This window comes from Dama dama, chromosome 15 (genome assembly GCF_033118175.1).
Source record: "Dama dama isolate Ldn47 chromosome 15, ASM3311817v1, whole genome shotgun sequence".
In the NCBI taxonomy this organism is placed as follows: Eukaryota; Metazoa; Chordata; class Mammalia; order Artiodactyla; family Cervidae; genus Dama; species Dama dama.
In genome coordinates, this window is record NC_083695.1 from 84,495,457 (window position 1) to 84,518,287 (window position 22,831).

General features: G+C 46.4%; 1 protein-coding gene across 1 annotated transcript; it reads right to left on the bottom strand.

Moving 5' to 3' along the window:
• Positions 1–1,446: 1,446 nt before the first annotated feature.
• Positions 1,447–3,501, bottom strand: PRLHR (prolactin releasing hormone receptor). The gene is made up of 3 exons (XM_061163176.1): positions 3,382–3,501; positions 2,841–2,951; positions 1,447–2,565 (listed from the first exon to the last, which is right to left on the bottom strand). Exon 3 carries the CDS (start codon positions 2,557–2,559, stop codon positions 1,447–1,449), a length of 1,113 nt encoding a protein of 370 aa, XP_061019159.1. The 5' UTR covers positions 2,560–2,565; positions 2,841–2,951; positions 3,382–3,501.
• Between the last annotated feature and the right edge of the window lie 19,330 nt (positions 3,502–22,831).

A 22,831-nucleotide genomic window follows, 5' to 3' on the forward strand; every position in this document is an offset into this window, starting at 1 on the left:
TCCTCTTTCCCTTCCTTTAAGGGCACACTTTACTGAGTGAAGGAGTTCACTGAGACTAAGAGAAGGGGAGAGGTGGGAAAACACTGATTCTGCTGTTTAGAGAGCTGGGGTAGTACTGGCATCTTCCAGTTGCTAACTGAATGGCTGCAGACACCAGTCTATGCCCCATATGCCTCAAGGGTTAATCTGACAGCTGCATATCATGAATCATTTCCCAAGACTCCTGCCTTCACTGCCATGATCACTTTTCCAACATCAATGTGGAAACTCTTGTCCCAGGGCACTTGTTCTCATTTAAAGAACTCTTGGGATGTTAAGGTAGGAATTAGCAGCCTGGTATCGTGGCCCAACTGTCTTCACCTATTCCCTTAACCCTAGAAGGGATTACATGTTTGATCTGCACATCCTGTAGGCGGCAGTTTATTTTCTTGTTCCGGCTTTCAGTAAGCTTCTCCTAGTCCTTGTATTCTGAGTTGATCGTGATCCAAGTGTGTGTCACCACAGAGCAGGTGCTGAGCAGTCAGTTCACAGCTGTTGATTTGTTGCAAGATCAATTAGAGAATACGAGTGTGTTACAGCTCACAGTTTACATTGAACATTCAGAAAACCAAATATTTGAGTGCTTGCCTTGTGGCAAACACTAGGTGTACATATACACAAACATACACACAGATAGTCTGTCCTGTGCAGCTACAATTCCCCTTGTGTGAACCTTTTCCACTTTACTCCTATGTTATCTATCTCTTCATCAACCAATTCATCTCATCATTTTCAAACAGCAATTGGGGGATAAGCAAGAGAGAAAACAATAGCAAAACCTCTTGAAGGTGATTTGTGTTTTGTGCTACAGATGCAAGTGGATTTAAAGTGAAAATCCCTTTGCCATATAAAGCTCTTGTTCAAGAAATGCTGAAATTCTAGATACAGATTTGTAATACATGTTTCCCTGGAATCCTAGAAGGTAATGGGTTTGAATGGACTAAGCACTATCCTGTATTATATCTCAGGTGAGTCCTTTTTAAAAGGCAACCTGAAAAGCTTTACCAACCCCAACCAGTCATTTTAAACCCCATGCATTGTTCCTTCACTCCCCATGGAGCAAACGGAAGGGAAAGCAAGGAAGACAGGCACGTTTCTGGAATATTATCTGAACCAGGGGAGAGAACTTTGTTTGTCCTTCAGTGGTAAAAGGAGAAAACGGTAAAACCTCTTTTGTTCTCCCTGGCCTCCTCCAAGCAAAGCACGAGACTCTCATCAAAGCTTAGGTAACATTTTACAGTGACACAAAGACAAGGAAAGACAGAGGGACAAGAGGGGTGGGCTGGCAGTTTGGGGCCATATTAGTTTAGTATTAGCCTAGCTCTGGAATAATCTCTCCAGTCCGGCCTCCGGGTGGGCACCCTCCGAGACCAGCGGACTGGAGTTCCCCAAGGCCTGACAGTGGCATCAGATCACCACGCTGACTGTCATGCTCTGGCCGTGAGGAGCAATCCTGCGGGGCCAGGCCAGCAACAGTTTGCGGAGCTCCTCGCGGAAGCTGTCGTGCAACCAGGCGTAGATGAAGGGGTTGTAGCAGGCGGAGCTCATGGCGAGCCAGTGGCAGAGCAGCTGCACTAAGCCGAAGGCGTACGGGTCTATGGCGTGCGGGTCGAGGTCTCGCAGCAGGTTGAAGACGTGCAGCGGCAGCCAGCAGACGGCGAACACCACCACAACCACCACCAGCAGGCAGAAGGTGCGCCGGCGTCGCGCGCGGTCCCAGTCGGCCTGGCTCTGGGTCACGCAGCCCGGCACCACGCGGTTCCGGAGATTCACCGACACCCGGACGTAAGACAGGAGGATGACCAGCAGGGGGAGCAGGTAGGTGACGAGCAGCAGCCCCCAAGCGTAGAGCTGGCGCTGGCGCTCCTGCGACCCCCAGAACTCCTCACAGAGGCGCACGCGGTGCGGCTTGAGCTCGACGTGGTAGGTGTGCAAGGCGGCCGGCAGCGCCAGCACCGCGGACAGCGCCCAGATGGCCAGCACCGCGTAGGCGCTGAGGCGCAACGAGATGCGCCGGCGCAGCGGGTGCACCAGCACGACGTAGCGGTCCACCGCGATGGTGGTGAGCGTGAACACCGACACGTAGACGGTGACCGGCTGCAAGAAGAAGACCAGGTGACACAGGCCTCCGCCGAACACCCAGCCGCGTGGCTCGAACGCGTAGGCCAGCGTGAGCGGCACGCAGGCGGCGCACATGAGCACGTCCGACAGGGCCAGGTTACCGATGAGAAAGTTGGTCACGTTGTGCAGCCGACGCACCCGTGCGATCACCAGCACCAGCAGGCAGTTGCCCACAAGCCCCACGACCACCACGACGCTGTAGAGCAGCACAATCAGCCCCTTCAACTGATGCACCAGCTGCAGGCTCTGGAACGGTGTGATGGCCTGAGCACCTGGACCAGCCGCCGACCCATTGCCCACCAAGGACTCTGAGCTCTGGTTGACCGGACTTGAAGCCGCAGGCAGCAGCTCAGAAAACAAGTCAGGGGCCGCTGGACCCTGAGTCGGCAATGAGGCCATAGCCACCTGTCCAAAGATAATCAGAGTCCGTCACCTCCCATTCTCTATCCGTCCCCTCCTACGCCAACCGGCACCGCCCCCCCACCCCCCCACACACACCTTAATTACTCAAATAGTCCCTTTAGAATGACTGGCCACAATAAATAATCAACAAAATTTAAAGTGCCACTTCTGTAAAATGAAATCTATGGGTGGTTAGATGTGCATAGGTTATTTGAATGCCTTCCACTCTATTTCGAGCCCTCCCAGTCCCCATAAGCCAGACCCAAGCGCAGTCCTACCTGGGGATTGGGGCTTGATGGATGGGAAAGCTCTCCGGAGAAAGAGGGATAGAATCCTGGCTGTCCCTGGAGGTCCTCCACCCAGACGGTGGTGCAGGCTTCTCCGCGGAGCTGAAAAGATTCGAGTTCCCAGTGGACTCGCGGCTTTTGAGAGGGGCTGGGAGCACCTCCCCTTCGCCCCGCCCCCACAACAGCGTGCCCTTGTAGGGAAAATAGGGGCGGAGCTCGCACCTCCCAACTCGGTGCTTTGAGGAATAGGAGAAGGATAGAAACAGAAAAGGAAGAAGGGGCCAGAAACCTGGGCTGGAGGGTCGGGGGAGAATCTATACTGTGGGAGCTTGCTGCGTCCTGGGAGAATCCCGCTCCGGAGAGCGCAGTAAACTAGAGAGATGAGAGGCGTGAACCATCTGGCTCTCGGGACGGGACGACCTGGTGCCGTTTCCGTAAGGAAGGCGCAGGGCAGGAAATGGGGTGGGGGATTGAGATATCTACGGGATGTAGGGGAGAGATGAGGGACTCGTCCTTAAGAGCCGGATCCTACCTTGAGTCCTGGCTCGGGTTAAGACAGTCGCATAGGCAGTTCTGTCAGGGATTTAAATTGGAGCTTGGAACTAGCCGCAGACTTTAGGGGGCTCACGCTCCCCGGGACGCACTGAGCCCTTTGCCTAAGGGAGAGACACGATGCGAGTCACGGGTCCGATCAAGCGCAAGAAAATCGTTCAGCACCGCGGACAGCTCCCGCGGCCGAGGCTGAGCGGCTAGGGCGTGCCTGGGAGCGGATAAATAGGGAGTTCAGCCCCTCTTCTGTGTCCGTCGCCTTTGGAGGAGGGACCTGGTCCCTAGCCTGGTTCAAAGAGCTGCCTCGCCGCCTGCATCCTGGGCCGGGCTGCAGACTCCAAGAGCAGTAGGGTGGAGTGGAGGCCGATGGGCCGGAGTGACTTGGCTCCTGCTATCAGTCGCCGCTCACGGTGCCATGGACAGCGCAGGGTTTTATCTCCTTAGGTCAGAAAACGCAGCCTTTATGCAGCAGGCACACTTCAATACCTGCCGCTCACTACTCCACTACCACCCCCTCCCCTTCTCTTCACTCCTTCTTGACTACCACGCTCTATTCTTCATCTCCCTGACAATACCAGTATGGAATGTAAGTTCTGGGACTCCACCCTCTCCATCCTTAAATAAACACCTAAGGCCTCCTCACCACGTTTTAGTAATTGCACGATTTCCACGAGGATAACAAAAGTAACAAACATCTAGGAGCCTTAAAAGTTACATAAAATCTTTAGCAGTATTACATCCTCACTGAAAGACAAATTAATCTGGACCAAGTTGGGGGAAGCAGGAAGGAGGCTTTGTAGCCTCCCTCCTTTGAAGACATCTCCTCCCTTCACATTTTCTTTCCTTTCCCCAGAGGATGGAGCTTTATTATCCCCTCTTTGGCAAGCCTTGTACTCTGTCTTCTGGCTGCAGATATTCCCATTAGGCTGGAAAGAAGTAAAATTATTTCACTTTCCAAATTCAAGTGATCAGTCACACAGGGAGAAAAGTCAACATGGGAAAAAAGGCAATACAATTTTATGCACCTGAATTTATTCTAAACCCACATGCTCTGAGTTATAATCACTTGCTTTAGCTATAGCTAAAGAGAAAGTATGATAGTAAAAAAAAAAAAAAACCTTCAAAATAAAATACAATCTGTGCCTGACTAATCCCTTTTTATTCAGTCACTAAGTCGTGTCCAACTCTTTGCAACCTCATGAACTGCAACACGCCTTTTGATTTTTCTCATCATGTTCATCAACAAGGTTTTATGTACCCAAGAGCTGAGGCACCCTTTTGCTTCAAAATATCTTTAGCAGAGGAAATTGTGGTAACAGAGTTGAAAATGATTTGAGGTACATTTTTTTTGGACATTCTAAGTCACTTCAGTCATGTCCAACTCTTTGCGACCCTATGGACTGTAGCCCATCAGGCTCCTCTATCCATGGGATTCTCCAGGCAAGAATACTGGGGTGGGTTGCCATTTCCTCCTCTAAGGGATCTTCCCATCCCAGGGATCAAACCCATGTCTCCTAGAGTCTCCTGCATTAGCAGGTGGATTCTTTACCACTGTGCCACCTAGGAGGCCTGCCATATTACTTCCTATTCCCCAAAAGCCTTTAATGGCCCATCAAACAAAGATTTTAAGCATGGCATTTCCAATCAGCATGCCTCTTTATTCTGATCCCCCCCCCCCTTTTTTTTTTTGGTCTGGCTTCCCACCTGTCTCACTCCCTATATTCAGACCACACTAGCCTGCTGGACACAGACACCACCTCACCATTCCTGTTCATCATCTCTCTTTGGATTTATTCCCTTTCTCTAGAATATTGATTGCTTCATCCCCACACAACTCACATTCGTCACATGCTACAATGCCCAATTCAAGGGTACCTTGTCTTCAAGGTCTTCTCCCTTTCATGATCTTCCTGTCCTTTATTACATTCTACCTGTGAAACTGTGGAAGTGTTTCCTCCCCTGCCTCCACAACTCCTGATGTGAACTCTTTACGGGCAGGGGCCAATGTCTTGAAGTATTTTGGTGCCTACAATATGTCTGAACCCAGCAGATACCAAATAAATATCCTTTTTAATTGAATGACTAAAAATGGCCACCATTTATTGAGGGCATTTTACATGCCAGGCACTGTGCTGAGTACTTCACATGCCTTATCTCATTTGATCCTCTCAGCTATTGGGTTTCTTTGGGCTGCCCCACAGAGCTTGTGGAATCTTAGTTCCCCAACCAGGGGTCAAACCCATGCCCTCCACAGTGAGAGTGCAGAGTCCTAACCACTGGACAGCCAGGAAATTCCCCTCTAAATTACTATTATGCTCGTTTTACAAATGAGGTAACTGGTACTTCAAGGCTAAGTAACTAACCATAATGGTACAACTGAAAAACAGTGGGGCTGGAATCTCAGCTTCAATTTGCCAGGTTCTGGAGTCAAACCCTCCACCGTATTTTCCTGCATCTGAATCTAAGACAGACACATCTGTGCAAACAGAAAATATAAGCAAGTTCTGATGGGACTTAATAAAAGTAGGGAACTCTCTCCCACAGTGGTTTATTAAAGGAGCTCTATTGTCACCCTGCGTATTTAACTTATATGCAGAGTACATCATGAGAAACGCTGGGCTGCAGGAAGCACAAGCTGGAATCAAGATTGCCGGGAGAAATATCAATAACCTCAGATATGCAGATGACACCACCCTTAGGGCAGAAAGTGAAGAACTAAAGAGCTTCTTGATAAAAGTCAAAGAGGAGAGTAAAAAGTTGGCTTAAAGCTCAACATTCAGAAAACTAAGATCATGGCATCCGGTCCCATCACTTCATGGCAAATAGATGGGGAAACAGTGGAAACAGTGGCTAACTTTATTTTTCTGGGCTCCAAAATCACTGCAGATGATGATTGCAGCCATGAAATTAAAAGATGCTTACTCCTTGGAAGGAAAGTTATGACCAACCTAGACAGCATATTGAAAAGCAGAGACATTACTTTGTCAACCAAAGTCCATCTAGTCAAGGCTACAGTTTTTCCAGTGGTCATGTATGGATGTGAGAGTTGGACTATAAAGAAGGCTGAGGGCTGAAAAATTGATGCTTTTGAACTGTGGTGTTGGAGAAGACTCTTGAGAGTCCCTTGGACTGCAAGGAGATCCAACCAGTCTATCCTGAGGGAAACCAGTCTTGGGTGTTCATTGGTAGAACTGATTTTGAAGCTGAAACTCCAATACTTTGGCCACCTGATGTGAAGAGTTGACTCATTGGAAAAGACCCTGATGCTGGGAAAGATTGAGGGCAGGAGGAGAAGGGGATGACAGAGGATAAGATGGTTGGATGGCATCACCGACTCAATGGACATGGGTTTGGGTGGACTCCGGGAGTTGGTGATGGACCAGGAGTGCTGGCGTGCTGCGGTTCATGGGGTCACAAAGACTCGGACATGACTGAGTGACTGAACTGAACTGAACAAATTTGGTTACAATGCTACCTCTATCATGTTTGAGTTAAACAGATCTTTATGCCTCACCTGAAATGTCCCTTACTTATATCCCATGTAGGAGATAAAACCTTGGTCTGTATGAACTTAGAGGATAGTATTATGCTTTTTGATGACAACAGGCAACAGGAGGTAGAAAACAGAAGACAGAGTCATAGACAACAAAGGTAAAGAGTCTGGGAAGCCTGCTTAAGGACACTGAAGATTTTGTGGCAGCTGAGTTCATGCTGATATACGGCAGTTAGCCCAAACTCAGAAGAAAATATTTGAGATCATGTTTTAATATTTTTTTTTTTTTAGGGGAAACCACTAGAGATCATTTTTTTAGTTACCAGGGAGGAGAGAGCAGTTTTTGAAACTTAAGTCCAGGTGATAGTGTAAGAGATGCTGCCCCAGATTTGAGCTTTGTCTTCTGAGCCCGTCCTGTGTGTGTTCCAAGAGCCAGGCACCCCGTGGCTCCTCAGACTGAGCTGACTCAGCGTGGCAGGCTGACCACTGACGGGAGAGACAAGCCTGTGATCAGCAGTGTGAGAACTGACGCCGCATCACATACAAAGGCCAAGAAAACCCCGTGTGCTTCCCTTAGACAGCTTTGAGAAAATGTCTTTTTTCATCCCTGACTCCAGACAAAATACTTATCCCTTCTCCCTCTGTCATACACATACTACTTGTTTTGTAACTCTTCAGTCTAGCTTTGCTTAAATGCTACTTTTCTGACCAGAAATCTTCTTTCATTAGCCTTTTCTTCTCACCCCATCAAAAATCAAAAGGAGCCCCAAATGGCCTTGTGTCCTCTACTCCAGAGTCATCTCTAAAGTGATGCGTGAGGCATATGTTTTATGTCTGTTTCATTTTAATCTGGGTCTCACCGTGGGTCCCCACCGTTGAGCCCAGATGCCTAGGAAATGTCTAGGTTTTCTCTAACCAAGCTCGTGAGAAAGCTCTTGACAAGGCCCTTAGCTCTGGGAGGGTGAGAAGACACAGAAACTTTCTAAAAAGAAAACTTACTACCTGATGACCTCTCATGCAGGTGGAGTTCAGAAGATAGAGTAAGGTAACCCTTCACTTCTCTCACTAGTCACCTATCAGGCCATGGTTATTTCAGGCAGGCTTTGGACAGGACCCAGGGAATCACTACATCCTCACTGGCATGGCCTCAGAGTAGAACATCTACAAGACAAACACACCTTCCTTTTATAATGTAGATTCCTGCTGATTACATAATCTTGTAACTAGACTAACAAAGTCTTGTATTTTTTCTATCTTCAGTGAAGTTAGGTTAGCTCCCCAGGAAAGGAGTAGGTAGCCCCCCAGAGTAACACGAGGAGTTGGGGTGTGACAGGAAACTTCCCTGCCACATGAGAAAAGGGGACGATAAAACCTGCTAATTCAACAACTATTTGTGATTCATCTGTTAGGTGACAAGTCCTGGACGAGGTGCATTGAGTGACAGAAAGATGAATAAGACATAGTCTCTGCTCTCAAAGAGTTCACAGTCTGGGTTGGGGCAGACTTTTCTAGAAATAGAGTCAACTAGCGGAGGGACCCATGAAAATAATCTCAGGGTGCAGCTACTCTAAAAAACCCAATGGTAAAACCAAAAAGCCCTGTGGCTTGAGTAAATTAGCAATCTCTGGGGATTCTTGATTTTGAATTCTTTTTGGTCTTAACATATCTCCTTATAGCTGCTTATTTAAATAATTTCTTTTTGCTTCTGCTTTTTTCATAATTGTTTTTACAGTAATTGATCTCAATGAGGCAGCAGTAAGCAGCGGCATGAAGTAAGATCTTAATTCTCTGCCCAGGAATTGAACCTGGGAAGCCTGGATGAGAACTAAGAGTCCTAGCCATCAGACCAGCAAGGGCTAGAGGCTAGAAGCTATTTTTCCCTAGATCTTTGCATCTAGTGAAAAATGCATTTATTATGGAGGCAGAAACTGTAAATGCAGGTACAAAGTTTATTATGAGACATAGCATAACAGCAAATGGGATAGCACACAGAGAAACGGTTGAGTTAAGACAAGAGCAAGGCAGAGAGGGACACCCAGAGAGAAAGGGTGTGGCTGTTCCCCCCAGTGAGGAGGATCGAAGTAAAGAGGTGATGAAGTCATTTATGTAGATCAGTTCTTCGGGGTCTTTGTCTTCCTTCAGGCCAATTATCTGGTTTCTTTTTCCACATCTGACCTACCTAGGACCCTCCCCTGAGTGCACGTGTACCCCTCAAGTAAGATGGATCACTAGGTGAAGGTTTCTGGGAGGAGCAAGATTCATTATGACCTGGTGTTATCCCCTGACTTTTGACCCACAAGGAGCCTTTCTGTGATGTGGAGTCTCCCGTGTCCCAGAAGAGGGGGAGCGGAGTCCCTTAAGCCTTTTCTCAAACAGGGTTTTGCCCCTCTTTGTCCTTGCCATGACTATTACCTTAAGGTGTTTACAAGAGACAAACACTGGCTATTTACCCTGTTTCTGTTGTTACCATCATTTTGGATGGTAAACAGGAGGCTGGTTGTAAATGCCTTAACTAGAGTCCATCTATCTCTTATCTCAAGAAATACTAACAGTTGTAACTATCCAGCCTGATGTCCACTTCTTCTTGCCCATGAAATACAAACAGGAGGGAAGCTCCAACCTGGAGCCTGCCTCAGAATCACCCACTCAACTATAAATAAGAAATAGGGTCTTGAGTTAACAGTCAGGGTGTCAAGAATAAGTGAGTGAGTGACAGTTGCTCAGTCATGCCTGACTCTTTGCAACCCCATGGACTGTAGCCCGCCAGGCTCCTCTGTCGATGGAATTCTCCAGGCAAGATTACTAGAGTGGGTTGCCATTTCCTTCTCCAAAGAGCGTATTAAAGAATGGAGAGCAAGCACTCCAAATGGATGGCCATATTTGCATCAGTCCTGGCCGGTCTATCCCTCCACCCATTTCTGGACAAGTTTATTACCCAAACAATTCATGAAATAAATACAAAAGATGTTTTCAAAGACAAACCTCCCCACCTCCAACACACATTGAATAGGTGATCTAAATGTTAAAACTGCTAGCTTTTGGCTGGGGTGGGGGAGGTGCCCTCGACCCCTGTTCTCTTTTACCTTTTTTAGGAGCAGAATTTGAACCCTTCCAGTTCCCTCAGGGAAGAACTTCCTGATGGGATCTCCTTCTGCCCCGTTGTTGCTATTTAGTCACTAAGTCATGTCCAACGCTTTGCAGCCCCACGGACTGTAGCTCACCATGCTCCTGTATCCATGGGATTTCCCAGGCAAGAATACTGGTGTGGGTTGCCATTACCTACTCCAGCCTGCTCTTTTACCTGCTCCCCAAAGTTCTGAAGCCCCACACCTAGAGCCTGTAAAGAAAGGAGGACATTCGGTCTTTGGTTCTAAACTGGACACTCAGAACATTACAGGAGCAAAGGAGGCTATTTAAAGGACTTTAAGGGGACTTCGCTGGTGGTCCAGGGGCTAAGACTTCAGGCTCCCACTGCAGGGGACCCAGGTTCCATCCCTGGCCAGAGAACTAGATCCCACAATGAAGGTCAAAGGTCCTGCAGGCCACAACTAAGACCTAGCTCAGCCAAATAAATTAAAAAATTTAAAAAGCTAAATGTTAAAAAAAATACGATTTCTTACAAAAAGACTCTAGGTTTTAAAGAAGCTCACCACTGATAAATCTTGCGCATCGGTCAGAGTTCTTCCTGGCATACCGCAGACCCACTCTTACTGGTTTAAGTAGAAAAGAGTGGCAGCTCGCAGCTGTAACTGCTGAGAGGACTGGAGAATCGGCCTCAAGACTCAGCTTCTTTAAAACCAGCCTTGATGAAGAAGTCTCCACCCACATCCCCTGCCTGTAACAACGCTGCTGCCATGGCCACCGTCACCTCCACCAATGCCATTCTGCAGCAGAAACTCAATCTTGCACACATCGCTGTTCCCAAAAGCCAAGCACCTCTGCCCTGTGCCCAGCAAAATGGGGTCCCCACTTCCTCAGATGCCCTCAGGTTCCTCGTTTCTAAAGGAAAGTTTCACTCAGGTGCATCTGAGTAGCAGAGCCCAGATCTCATGTATATGTGATGATTCACTTCTTTGTGTCTGACTCTGTGACCCTATGGACTGTAGCCCACCAGGCTCCTCTGTCCTTGGGATTCTCCAGGCAGCAATATTGGAGTGGGTTGCCATGCCCTCCTCCAGGAGATCTTCCTGACCCAGGGATCGAACCTGCGTCTCCTGCATTGCAGGCAGATACTTTACAGCTGAGCCACCAGGGAAGCCACAGAATCCCATACCTGAGTTCTAATTGCAAAAATGCTGGGACTTTGGGTTCTGACTTCAACTTGGGGACAATGATGAGGAATTTCCCCAGATATGTGCAGATGACAACCAGCCATGAGCTATAACAAGCGTTCACTCTATTATCTGTCTTGACCATCAGTTTTAAAAGACCAACAGCTGTAAGGAGACTCGAATGCTCTCTTAATTTGCTTGCCATCATTTAATTTAATTTGCTTCTACATCATTTTGAATGAAAATACCAGAGGAAAAACATGAGAGAATTAAGGATGTAAAAGTATTAATGTGTACTTTAGAGTGTATGCGTTTTGTTTACCCTAATGTATGTAATTAACTCTGATCCACTTTGTGAGACATACCTCTTTCCAAAGGAAAAACAAAAAAGCTTCCAAAGATATAAGAAATATAGCAATGCCTTATAACAGGGTTTTTCAACCACAGTAGTAGTGACATATCGGGCAGGATAAATCTGTGTCATGGGAGGTTGCCCTTTACTTAATGGGATGTTTCACAGCATCCCGGGCCTCTTCCTTCTGGATGCCAGTAGGACACAACACACCTAGTTGTCACAACCAAAGATGTTCCCAACATTGCCAAACACCCTTGTGGGTAGGAGACAAAATCACCCCTCGTTGAGCAGTATCTTACACCAATACAGCACTTTAAAAATTCACAAAGTAGGGACTTCCCTGGTGGTCCAGTGGCTAAGACTCCACACTCCCAATGCAGGGGGTTTGGGTTTGGTTCCTGGTTAGGGAACTAGATCCCACAAACCACAACTAAAAAAACAATTAAAAAATTTTTTAAATTCACCAAGTACTCTGCTTGGGACTGCTACCAGCCTTCATAGTTGGCTCTCTTCAGACACCAAGACTCCAGAGTTGGGTTTTGAAAACAATGAATTTTCTCAGGTTGTCCTCTTCCTGCTCCCTAAAATAGCAGCAGGACAAATGGAGGAAGATGTTTAAGAAGAAAAGGAAACCCTAAGAGAAGCACAAGTTGATTGCTGAAGGAAGGAGAGAAATGGTCCCAAAACCCAAATATGAGGAAGAGCAGATGGCTCATGGGCTTGTATAACCAGGCTGCCACTTCTAAGTACAAACTGTCCTAATCCAAGAAGGACCCCAGTTTTGGAAAATAGGAGAAATTCATAATAACGCCCATTTCTCTGAAAGACCTTGGGAAGATCCAGTACATGTGAATCAACCAGCACACAGCTGGCTTACAGCAAGGGGGTCAACTTTTGGGGAAACCTCTGTCCTGCCTCATGTCACTGCCTCTCGTCAAGAGGGCTTCTTCGGTGTAATTCTCAGGCTTCCTCTTGAACATTGCTCCAGAAGACAGTCTTTGTGGTGAGAAGAATTTTCTGGGTTTTAGTCTAAATGCTTTTCTTCATTCCATCCTTGTTTACCAGGCACACAAAGCCCAGGGATCCCAGGAAAAAAGAACATTATTGTCTAGAATTTGGCAGCCTAATAAGAGAGAAGTCTACAAAAATCACTGTGCTATAAGATCATGATAAATGCCACCCCGACAATCGCTATAAAAGGGGCACATTAATGCTTATTGGGAAGTTTTGCTAATTGCTTTAGTAAATTAAAACCGTGTTTACCCTTATAGATCATATTTATTTTAATGCCCAAGCGTCTTTAAAGGACTCACAACATCTGTTGCTCGTGTCAATGTTGCATGTGTTGCTTAAATGTGTTCTCCCCACTGTGTTTACATCAAACACACACAGCAACTCAGGGCCCATTATGAATGTCTGCAAACATTCAGGTGGCAGGAAATGAACAAGGAGTGGGTGCTCACTGAGTCTTTCTAATGACTGAAACGTTCTTCGGGCTGAAGCTTTGTGTCAGGAATCCATTCCTCCTCTTTCCCCAGCCAGTGCTCAGCGTTATTTCTTCCCAGAGCAGGCGTTCCCACGCTCCCTGCATCCCTGGCAGGCATGTGTGGAGTACCTGGGTGATATTGCTGCCTGGTACAACTCCTTCCTCCTCCTTTTGATTGCTTACCTTTGAAATATATGTCTTTAACAATATCCCGAGTGGTCCATGAATGATGCTCACAGGGCTGCCTATTTTTGATGTGGTTATCCAGGGCTGGGGAGAGGTCCGTGGTGGCTGAATTGCAGGAGACCTGACCTCTCTGTAGCATTCAAGGATTCAAGCATTCAGTACCTGCCCTTGACTTATCTAGGATCTCTCGTCACAGGCAGTCTTACTGCAGCCATCCCTGAACCCCACTGAATTCCTGAAGATCTAGGACCCAGCCAGGTCATCTTCTTTAGTGACAGTCTGTTCAAAGACTCCCCTAAAAGACAAGGCTTGGCCAGCCTGCCCGATTCAGGATATCAGCCACTTTTTTTTAACTTTTGATTGGACTCTCACCACTAACCATATTAGCAGCATGGATGGCATACCTAAGCTTAGTTTGTGTTGCTGTTATTCAATCGCTAAGTCATGTCTGACTCCTTGTGACCCCGTGGACTGTAGCACACCAGGCTCCTCTGTTTTCCGCTATCTCCCAGAGTTTGCTCATGTCCATTCTAACAGCTTAGTCTATTAGAAGTAAATATATATGAATGCATAAATAGATGATAGATTAGATAGCTAGATAGATAAACAAGGAGACCAAAACAAAACACTTGAAAGCCATTTATTTCTATGACATTCTTTTCCAAAGGCAGGGACAAGGCAATTTGCTTTCTCATTTCGATTTCTATCCTTCATTATCGACAAAAATGGCTTTTATGGATGGTAAAAATCATCTTGCATCTGCATGGTGCCATTTAGTGGTGAAGGGCTCTTTGTGGTCACATTTACATGGAAAGCATGACCTTACAGAAGCCCTTCATTTGAGTTTCCATTAATATATGTCAAAACACAGTGATGAACCAAATCGCATCTCATTACGTACACCTCCAAATTATTATCTAGACACATTTAAGTCCATTCTGGTGTTGCTATCCAAAGTGAGGGGCTGTTTGCTTGTTTTCTTTTTGACAAAGTGCAGACCTACAATGGTCCTTGTGGTGTTTTTCAAGTTCATTGTGCATGTGTGTGTGTGCGTGCACACACACACATATACAAGACTTTCAGGGGCAGCAATCTGGCAGTTAGAAGGTCTGGGATGGGTGTGTCTTCTCTGTGTTTTATCTTAGCGAATCAGTCCCTGTCACCAGGGAAACAGCCCTGGCTTTCATGTGTGACGACATCGTGAGCAGTGTCTCAGCAAAGGAGGAATAACAGAAATGTAATACTTCTCCCGAAGACTATCTTCACCAGATCAACTCTGGTGCTTATTTAAAATGCAGATTTCAGGAGTCCCCTGGCGATCAGTGGTTAGGACTCGACATGTTCACTGCTATGGGCCTGGGTTCGATGCCTGGTCAGGGAACTAAGATCCCAAAAGCCTCGCAGGATCAAAACAAACAAAAAAATGCAGATTGCTGGACCAGAAGATAGACCCATTAAATCAGAACTGTTGATGGTGAGAGCTGGGGAAATGAATCTGTCACAAGTATTGCAGGTTACTCTCATTCACCCTCAAGTGTGAGAACCACTGTCTTCACAGTAAGTAGTCCTGGTTCCCTGTTTCCCCAAACTTGATCAGGATGCCAGCCAGGGGCACGAAGCAGCTGCCAAATCAACCTGGCTTCCTGCCACAGAAGCCTAACAGAGCCCTAGCTCTCTGAGAACTTAATAGATACTGGAAGACAATTGTACTAGCTCAGTGCCTTCTCTATCTTACATCTTTTTCAATTTATTCTTAATGACATAAGTAGTATCTGAACATGTTCTCCTGTTTAATAGACATAAAACAGAGGAGCCTAAACTCCTGCTCTCTCCCTCAGAAATTATACTTGTCCTTTCTCTGTGAATTTACATGTATATATCTGAACCCAGAGAAAAGTACTGATGGACATTTAGGTTGTTTGCCACATTTTTTGTCATCGCAAACCTCATTATAATAAAGATGTTCCAGATGCTGGCCGAAGAGTACAAGCTTTCAGCTCTAAGATGAATAGATTCTGTGGGTCTAACGTGCAGCTTGGTGATTATAGATAACAAAGTGCTAAGCCACTTCAGTCATGTCCAACTCTTTGTGGCCCATGCACTGGGCCCACCAGGATCCCCTGTCCCAGGGATTCTCCAGGCAAAAGTATACTGGAGTGGGTTGCCATGCCTTCCTCCAGGGGGTCTTCCCAACCCAGGGATCAAACCTGTATATCTTATATCTCCTGCATTGACAGGCAGGTTCTTTACCACTAGCGCCACTTGGGAAGCATATAGATAATCATACTGTATTATATACTTAGTTGTTAAGAGGCATCTTAAGTGTCCTCATCACAAAAAAGAAAGGGTAATTATGTGACATGATGGAGGTATTAACTAACACTATACTGGTAATCGTTTCGTAACATACAAGTGTATCAAATCAACTAGATGTGCACCTTGAACTTATATAAGACTATATGTCAGTTACATTTCAATGAAGCTGGAAAAAAGATTCCGTATTAACACTTATATTTGGGTTGAGAATAAAGCATATTGTCAGTAATGATGTTTTCTAACTGACTAACATATATTGCTCTATATTTATTAGTTATTTTATAAAAGCTCAAGATTCAAATTCAGAGAAATTAAAGTAAAATAAACATATTCCCATATGCCTTCTTGGAGAGGTTTCTTTGAGGGGCCAGTCAGCACAGGGAAATTTATAAGTCTCAAGATGTGACCCAACTCAGACTCACCAGCACTGCAGGGGACTCTTTTGCTTCATGAATTGTAACAGCTTGTTAACTACAGCATGAGTTTTTACAATGGCCAGATGAGCATGGAAAGGAAATGTAGCATTTTTCATGAATACTGGGGAAAATTCCTAAAAAAATTCCTAAATCCTCCAACTTGGTTTTCCCTACATGTTCCCCTTCCTACAGCCCCTTGCCAACCAGGGCCTCATGATGGCTGCTGGGAAGAACAGATTCTCCTGTGGTGAGAGGGGGACTTTGGCTCAGCCGGCAGGACCTGTGTGAAGGGCATGCACCAGCCTAAGTAAGGCAGAGCTTTCCATCAGGTTCTGGGCATAGCAGAGGGACCTCTGTTTTAAGATGTTATTAAATAAGACACCCATGGGGGACATCACTGAAGCACATAACCCCATGGCAAATAAAATGTCTGAGGCCAACATCTAAGCCACTGGACCCCTGGAACATACAACGGGACATGCTGGGACCATCACCAGTCAGGCTCTTGTAGGAGTGAACTGGGATGAGGGGGAGAGAACAGCTTAAAGATGTCTAAGGGGGAAGGCTTACAACCCCAGGCTTGGGATATGCTCATGTGTGCTCAGTCATGTCCGACTCTTTGCGACCCCATGGACTGGAGCCCACCAGTCTCATCTGTCCATGGAAATGTCCAGGCAAGAATACTGGAGTGGGTTGCTCTTTCCTACTCTGGGGGGTCTTCCAGACCCAGGGATCGAACCTGCATCTCCTGTTTTGCAGGTATACTCTTTACCGCTGAGCCACCTGGAAAACTGTGTGCAAATTCCCACACTGACAATAAGTACTGGAGTCACCGAGAACAAGCCCTATGGGTGTCCTTAGGAATCTCTGTGTCCTTATCTATAAAACGTGTTGTGAAAGGAGAACTACAATCCCAAAGGTCTCCACAAGCTCTGCCAGTCCAGGAACCCGAGACTGTGGTCCTGAGACAGTCATGTCAACTATTTACACACCTGGTCGCCATCACTTGTCTGCACACACCTGGATGCCTTCATCTCTGCACACACCTAGATAATGTTGTATCACATTATATAATACATAATATAGTATATATAATATAACATTATCTCTCCACATACCCGGATGATGCCACTTGTCCCCACTTCCTCAATGAAAGATGGTCCCCCTTCTACTCAATGTCCATGGACATCCTTTGACAGTTTCACTTTAGTTTTTCTCTCCACAGGTCTGCCCTTCTTACAAATCTAGGAAATAAGCTTAGGCCCTCAGATTTGAACTTCCTTGAGATAAGATTCCCTGCAGGAAATAATTTAATCCCAGTGTGCCCCTCACAATGTTTCAACTCTCAAGACTTAAGCACCATGAGGAAACTCCACCTGCGTAATTGCTGCAAGTTTCAGAGTTTAGTAAGTTGTGTTTTGTTCGATTCTCATTTTTCACCAGATCCAAGCAAGAGAATAACATATTCATTCTCACTCTTCAGGAGTTTTCCAGCTGTGTGAAGGTTCTGCCGGTTAGGATGATGTTTTTGCATGCAAGTGAAAATCATCAACGTCTGTCTACCGTTCCCCCAGCCACTTTCCTTTCACATCACAAATTTCAAAAATGCAACTAAGGGATATATTGGACTCTTTTCCCTTAAATCAAACCTTCAAAATTAAACATAGCTAGAGAGCTCCCTGAGATGTTTCTTATGTGAGTTTTCTCATTAGGGGGAAGAAACACAGAAAACACACAGGACTCAAGGCAATAAGATGTTTTCCTAGAAACTGCCCTGTTATCAATCAAATGCTCAAGCAGCTGACAATCCTGGGAGAATATTAGAACTTGAGACCTTCTTGCTCTCACTTTTTTGTTCTATTTCTGTCAGTTCTATTTAATGATCTGTCAAACATGGGTTTAAATATTTTAGAGGCTTGTTACTCAAAGTATAGTCCATGGACCAGCAGCATCAGCAGTACTTAGGATTTATTAGAATTAGCATCTCAGGGGACTTCCCTGGTGGTCCAGCGGCTAAGACTCCATGCTCCCAATGCAGGGTTCAATTCCTGGTCTAGGAACTAAATCCCACATGCCACAACTAAAGATCCAGGATACTGCAACTAAAGATACCACAACAAAGACTGATGATCCCCTGTGCCACAACTAAGACCCAGCATAGTCAAATAGATAAGAACGGATATTAAAAAAAAAAAAAAGAATCTCAGGCTCCATCCCCCGACCTCCTGAATCAGCACTGCATTTGAACAAGATCCCAGGTGATTGGTGTGCATGTTCCACTTCGAGCTGCACTGTGCTAGGACTTGCCTGGTGGCACAACAGATAAGAATCTGCTTGCCAAAGCAGGGGACAGGGGTTCAATCCCTGGTCTGGGGTTCAATCCCTGGTCCACATGCCATGAAGTGTGCCCCACAACTACTGAGCCTGTGCCCTAGAGCCCGGGAGCTGCAACTAGTGAATCCACATACACAACCGCTGAAGCCTGTGAGCCTGAAGCCTGTGCTCCACAACAAGGAAAGTCACTGCAATGAGAAGCCTGTGCACCATAAGGAAGGGTAGCTCCCAGCTCGGCATAATTAGAGAAAATCCTTGCAGCATAAAATAAATAAATTATTTTTTTAAAAAATGATTGCCCACTTAGCATCATTAAAAAAAAGAAGAAGAAGCACTGTGCTAGAAGCTTCTCCAACTTGCTTTCATTTGGGTACTCGGAATCACAAACCCTATTCTGCACCTGATCAGACACACCCGAACCATTCAGGAAAACCCCTCTGTGTAGCTCAGGCCAAAAATCATGCCCAGAAAAGAACTGTTTAGCGTTTCCCCCTGCTTTGTTCTGGTCTTTCTAAGGGAAATGGTCTTTCTAAAGGCAGGCTAATGGAAAGGTCTTGCCCCGGCTGCAGGTCGCACAGAGCGTTCTGTGTCTCTGCCAAGAGCACCATGTCCCTGAGTCACCGGCTCCACTTAACCAAGCTTGGGTACTGCAAAACCCATCCAGGGCACGCAGGCACTTTCCAAGGAGTCCACAAAAAAAAAAAAAAAGAAAGAAAAAACCAAATGTGAAACTCTGGGGCAAAAGGAGGTGGGGAGACCGAGGCCAGGCTGAATGACAGGCCAAGGTCACCCCGCCACTCGGAAGCCCCAGCTCCCTGGAACTCACACTTGGTGGAGGGTGTTCTTGTGATGCTAATGACCACCTGAAAGAGGACCCAATTCCATCTAGTTTCCCAGAACTTTCTGATCTAATTCTTCTATTCATTCAAAATTGAAAACCCATGCTGGCTGTACAGATATAATATTAAAAACAGAAAAATGCCGTGCTCAGAGGCCAAGTGTGTTCACTGCCAACTCATTGCCTTTGCCTAGGCTCTGCTTTGCTTCCCTACCCTCATCCCGTAGGTAAGGGCATCCTCAAAGATGTTTATTTGTTAAAAGTCCTGTTTAGTTTATAAAACCAAGAAAAAATGGACCACTTCTCCCCACTTGGAGCCCACACTGACCTCTTCCTTGTCCCAAGTCCTCCAGTCCCAGCTGCCCCTCCAGTCCTGGGTCCTGCTCTTACTTGCCTGTGGGACTGCCTCCTCCCCTGGGTTTCATCTGCTGGGCTGATTGCCTCCGTGAGACCCGTCAGGGATGATGATTTATCCTCTTGCTCCCCAAGGCATTTGGTAAGTTCTGGTTAAGTTACATCCAGATGAAGGAGATTTGACAGCTTCCAAAATCAGGGGAAGCAGCATGAGCAGGAGTGGACCCATGAGACACGATGTTGCTTCCAGCCAACAGGGATGAGACAAGAAAAAAAGTTTTCCCTGGAGATGGAATAAGACAGTATCATGTCTGCTTTATAATGAATTGAGGCTTCCTACGCAGCTCAGTCGGTAAAGTATCTGCCTGCAATGCAGGAGACCCGGGTGCAGTTCTGAGGTCAGGAAGTTCCCCTGGCGAAGGAAATGGCAGTGCACTCCAGCATCCTTGCCTGGAGAATCTCATGGAGAGAGGAGCCTGGCAGGCTACAGTTCATGGGATTGCAAGAGTCGGACACGACTTAGAGCCATCTTTCTTTTTGTAACGAATTGAGAGAGTAGCTTTGACATATATACTCTATCATGTACAAAATAGATAGCTAGTGGGAAGTTGTCCATCACAGGGAGCTCAGCTCGGTGCTCTGTGATGACCTAGAATGGAGGAGGTTCAAGAGGGAGGGGATGTGTATACAAACAGCTGATTCACATTGTTGTACAAGAGAAACAAACACAACACTAAAGCAATTACATGCTAAGTCGCTTCAGTCATGTCCGACTCTTTGAAGTCCTATGGACCATAGTCCACCAGGCTCCTCTGTCCATGGGATTCTCCAGGCAAGAATATTGGAGTGGGTTTCATGCCCTTCCCACCCAGGGATTGAATAGATGCCTCTTACGTCCCCTGCATTGGCAGGCAGGTTCTTTACCACTAGCGCCACCTAGGAAGCCTCAAAGCAATTATACTCTAGTTTAAAAAAAAAAACAACGAAATTTTTAAAAATAAATTTGACTTTTGCTTTTTTTCCTTGAAGGCAGCATTGATTTTACCAGAGAAAGAATTGATTTGCACAATGTCTGTTCACCCTTTTTTCCCACTCAAAATGGCCTTGGGGGAGAAATCTAACCTGGAACAAGGAGTGGTAGCATAGTCCCTGAGAGCTGCCAAGGGTCTGCGTCTGGCAGATCCGCCTCTGCTGTGTTCAACCCTACTGCCCCCCTGCCGTCCGGGAGTCCTGAGACTTGGTCCAGAGTTTTGATGCATCACACCCTCTGAATTAATTCCAATAGTATGACCTGCATTTTCTCCCTAAACTCAGACACTCAGGATGACTGACCCCAAACATTGAAGTGTGAGCAGAGTTCTGGGCCCGAGTCCAGAGACAGAAATAGGGGAAACTGCCAACACCTCCAAAATAGCCGTTCTGAAACTTCAAGTCTTGTGGAAGACTCGGGGCAAGCCTGGGAGGAGGATGGCTGAGGAGGCACTTTCCACTTGAGAACAAGCTCGCTGAAGTAGAAACACAAATTGGAGGGGCCACTGGGGGACTGGATGGACGCCCAGAGATGGTCATCCAGAAGGTTTTGTGGAAGGGCCAGCAGAGACCTTTTGAAGCCACTTCCTGGGCACGTCTGTGGTGGAAGCTTCATGCCAGGGGTTAAGGGCATGGGCTCAAACGTTCGAACCCCGCTTGGCTATGTGATGCTGGCTGAGTCGTCTGCCTCTCTGAGCCTGCTTCTAGTCTGTAGATCGGGTTCATGAGAGTCCTCACTTTCTGTGCTCCCTGAGTCTGAATGAGATAACCCAGGTGATGAGCTCTGGGTAGGTTCCCTGGGTTAGTCTCCCTTACCTGAGTCCAGGCTTGCTCTGCTCGCCCAAGAAGATGGCAAACTAATTTCTCAAAATAACCATCTTCTGGGGCCTAGATGCCAGGTTCTTTTATAGAACAGAGCTGAGGGAGGTGAGGAAATAAATTAAAAAGCCCATTAATCTTGCACACATCTCCTAGAAAGTCAAACCTCGGGAAGAGGATGTGTTCATTTCTTTCTTCCGGTAGCCACCCACAGGTGCTCAGGGTCCTGAACATTGCTTCAGTAATCTAACAGAAGGGTAGAGTTCCCCGAGGATGAACAGTATCCTTTTAGTGAACAAAAGCAGGGTGGCGGGGGGGGGGGGAACAAAGGCTAAAGTAAAAGCAACAGATCCATCCTGGAGTCAGTTTTTCCCTATAACACCTGCATGTGGTTAGTGCCCAGGGAATGCCAGCAACTCTATCTGCCCTCCACAGTTGTTCTCCGTGTTCCCACACTCATGGCCTTGTTTCCACCTCACACTAGCCTTGAGAAGTAGGTGAAATCATTACACCCATTTTACAGACTTGGAAGCTGAGGCTCAAAGAGATTGAATGGTTTTCTAAAGATGCTATAGCTGGAGGGGCAGAACCTGGCTGTGCACTTGGGTCCTTCAGCCTCCTCACCCCACCCCTCCATTGGAGGGACCAGACAGCACTGTGGGTACCTCTGAGAGCACCAAGCAGCATCCGAGCTTACAAAGCAGGTCACCCAGCACAAATAGACTCTCTGTTTAATACCTTCATAGAATGAGAGAGTAACTGCCCTCACGCTGTACAGTTCAGTTCAGTTCAGTCGCTCAGTCACGTCCGACTCTTTGCAACCCCATGGACTGCAGCATGCCAGGCTTCCCTGTCCATCACCAACTTCCAGAGCTTACTCAAACCCATGTCTATCGAGTTGGTGATGCCATACAACCATCTCATCCTCTGTCATCCCCTTCTCCTCCTGCCTTCAATCTTTCCCAGCATCAAGCTCTTTTCCAATAAGTCAGTTCTTCACATGAAGCAGCCAGAGTTATTGGAGTTTCAGCTTCAGCATCAGTCCTTCCAATGAATATTCAGGACTGAGCTCCTTTAGGATGGACTGGTTGGATCTCCTTGAAGTCCAAGAAATTCTCAAGAGTCTTCTCCAACACCACAGTTCAAAAGCATCAATTCTTCAGCCCTCAGCTTTCTTTATAGTCCAACTCTCACATCACTACATGACTACTGGAAAAGCCATAGCTTTGACTAGATGGAACTTTGTCGGCAAAGTAATGCCTCTGCTTTTTAATATGCTGTCTAGGTGGTCATAGCTTTTCTCCCAAGGAGCAAGTGTCTTTTAATTTCATGGCTGAAGTCAACATCTGCAGTGATTTTGGAGCCCAAGAAAATTAAGTCTCTCACTGTTTCCATTGTTTCCCCATCTATCCGCCATGAGGTGATGGGACTGGATGCCATGATCTTAGTTTTTTCAATGTTGAGTTTTAAGCCAACTTTTTCACTCTCCTCTTTCACTTTCCTTAAAAGGCTCTTTAGTTCCTCTTCACTTTCTGC

Excerpts from the sequence above, each read along its gene's own strand:
- PRLHR (XM_061163176.1), bottom strand. The coding sequence starts at position 2,559 with ATGGCCTCATTGCCGACTCAGGGTCCAGCGGCCCCTGACTTGTTTTCT.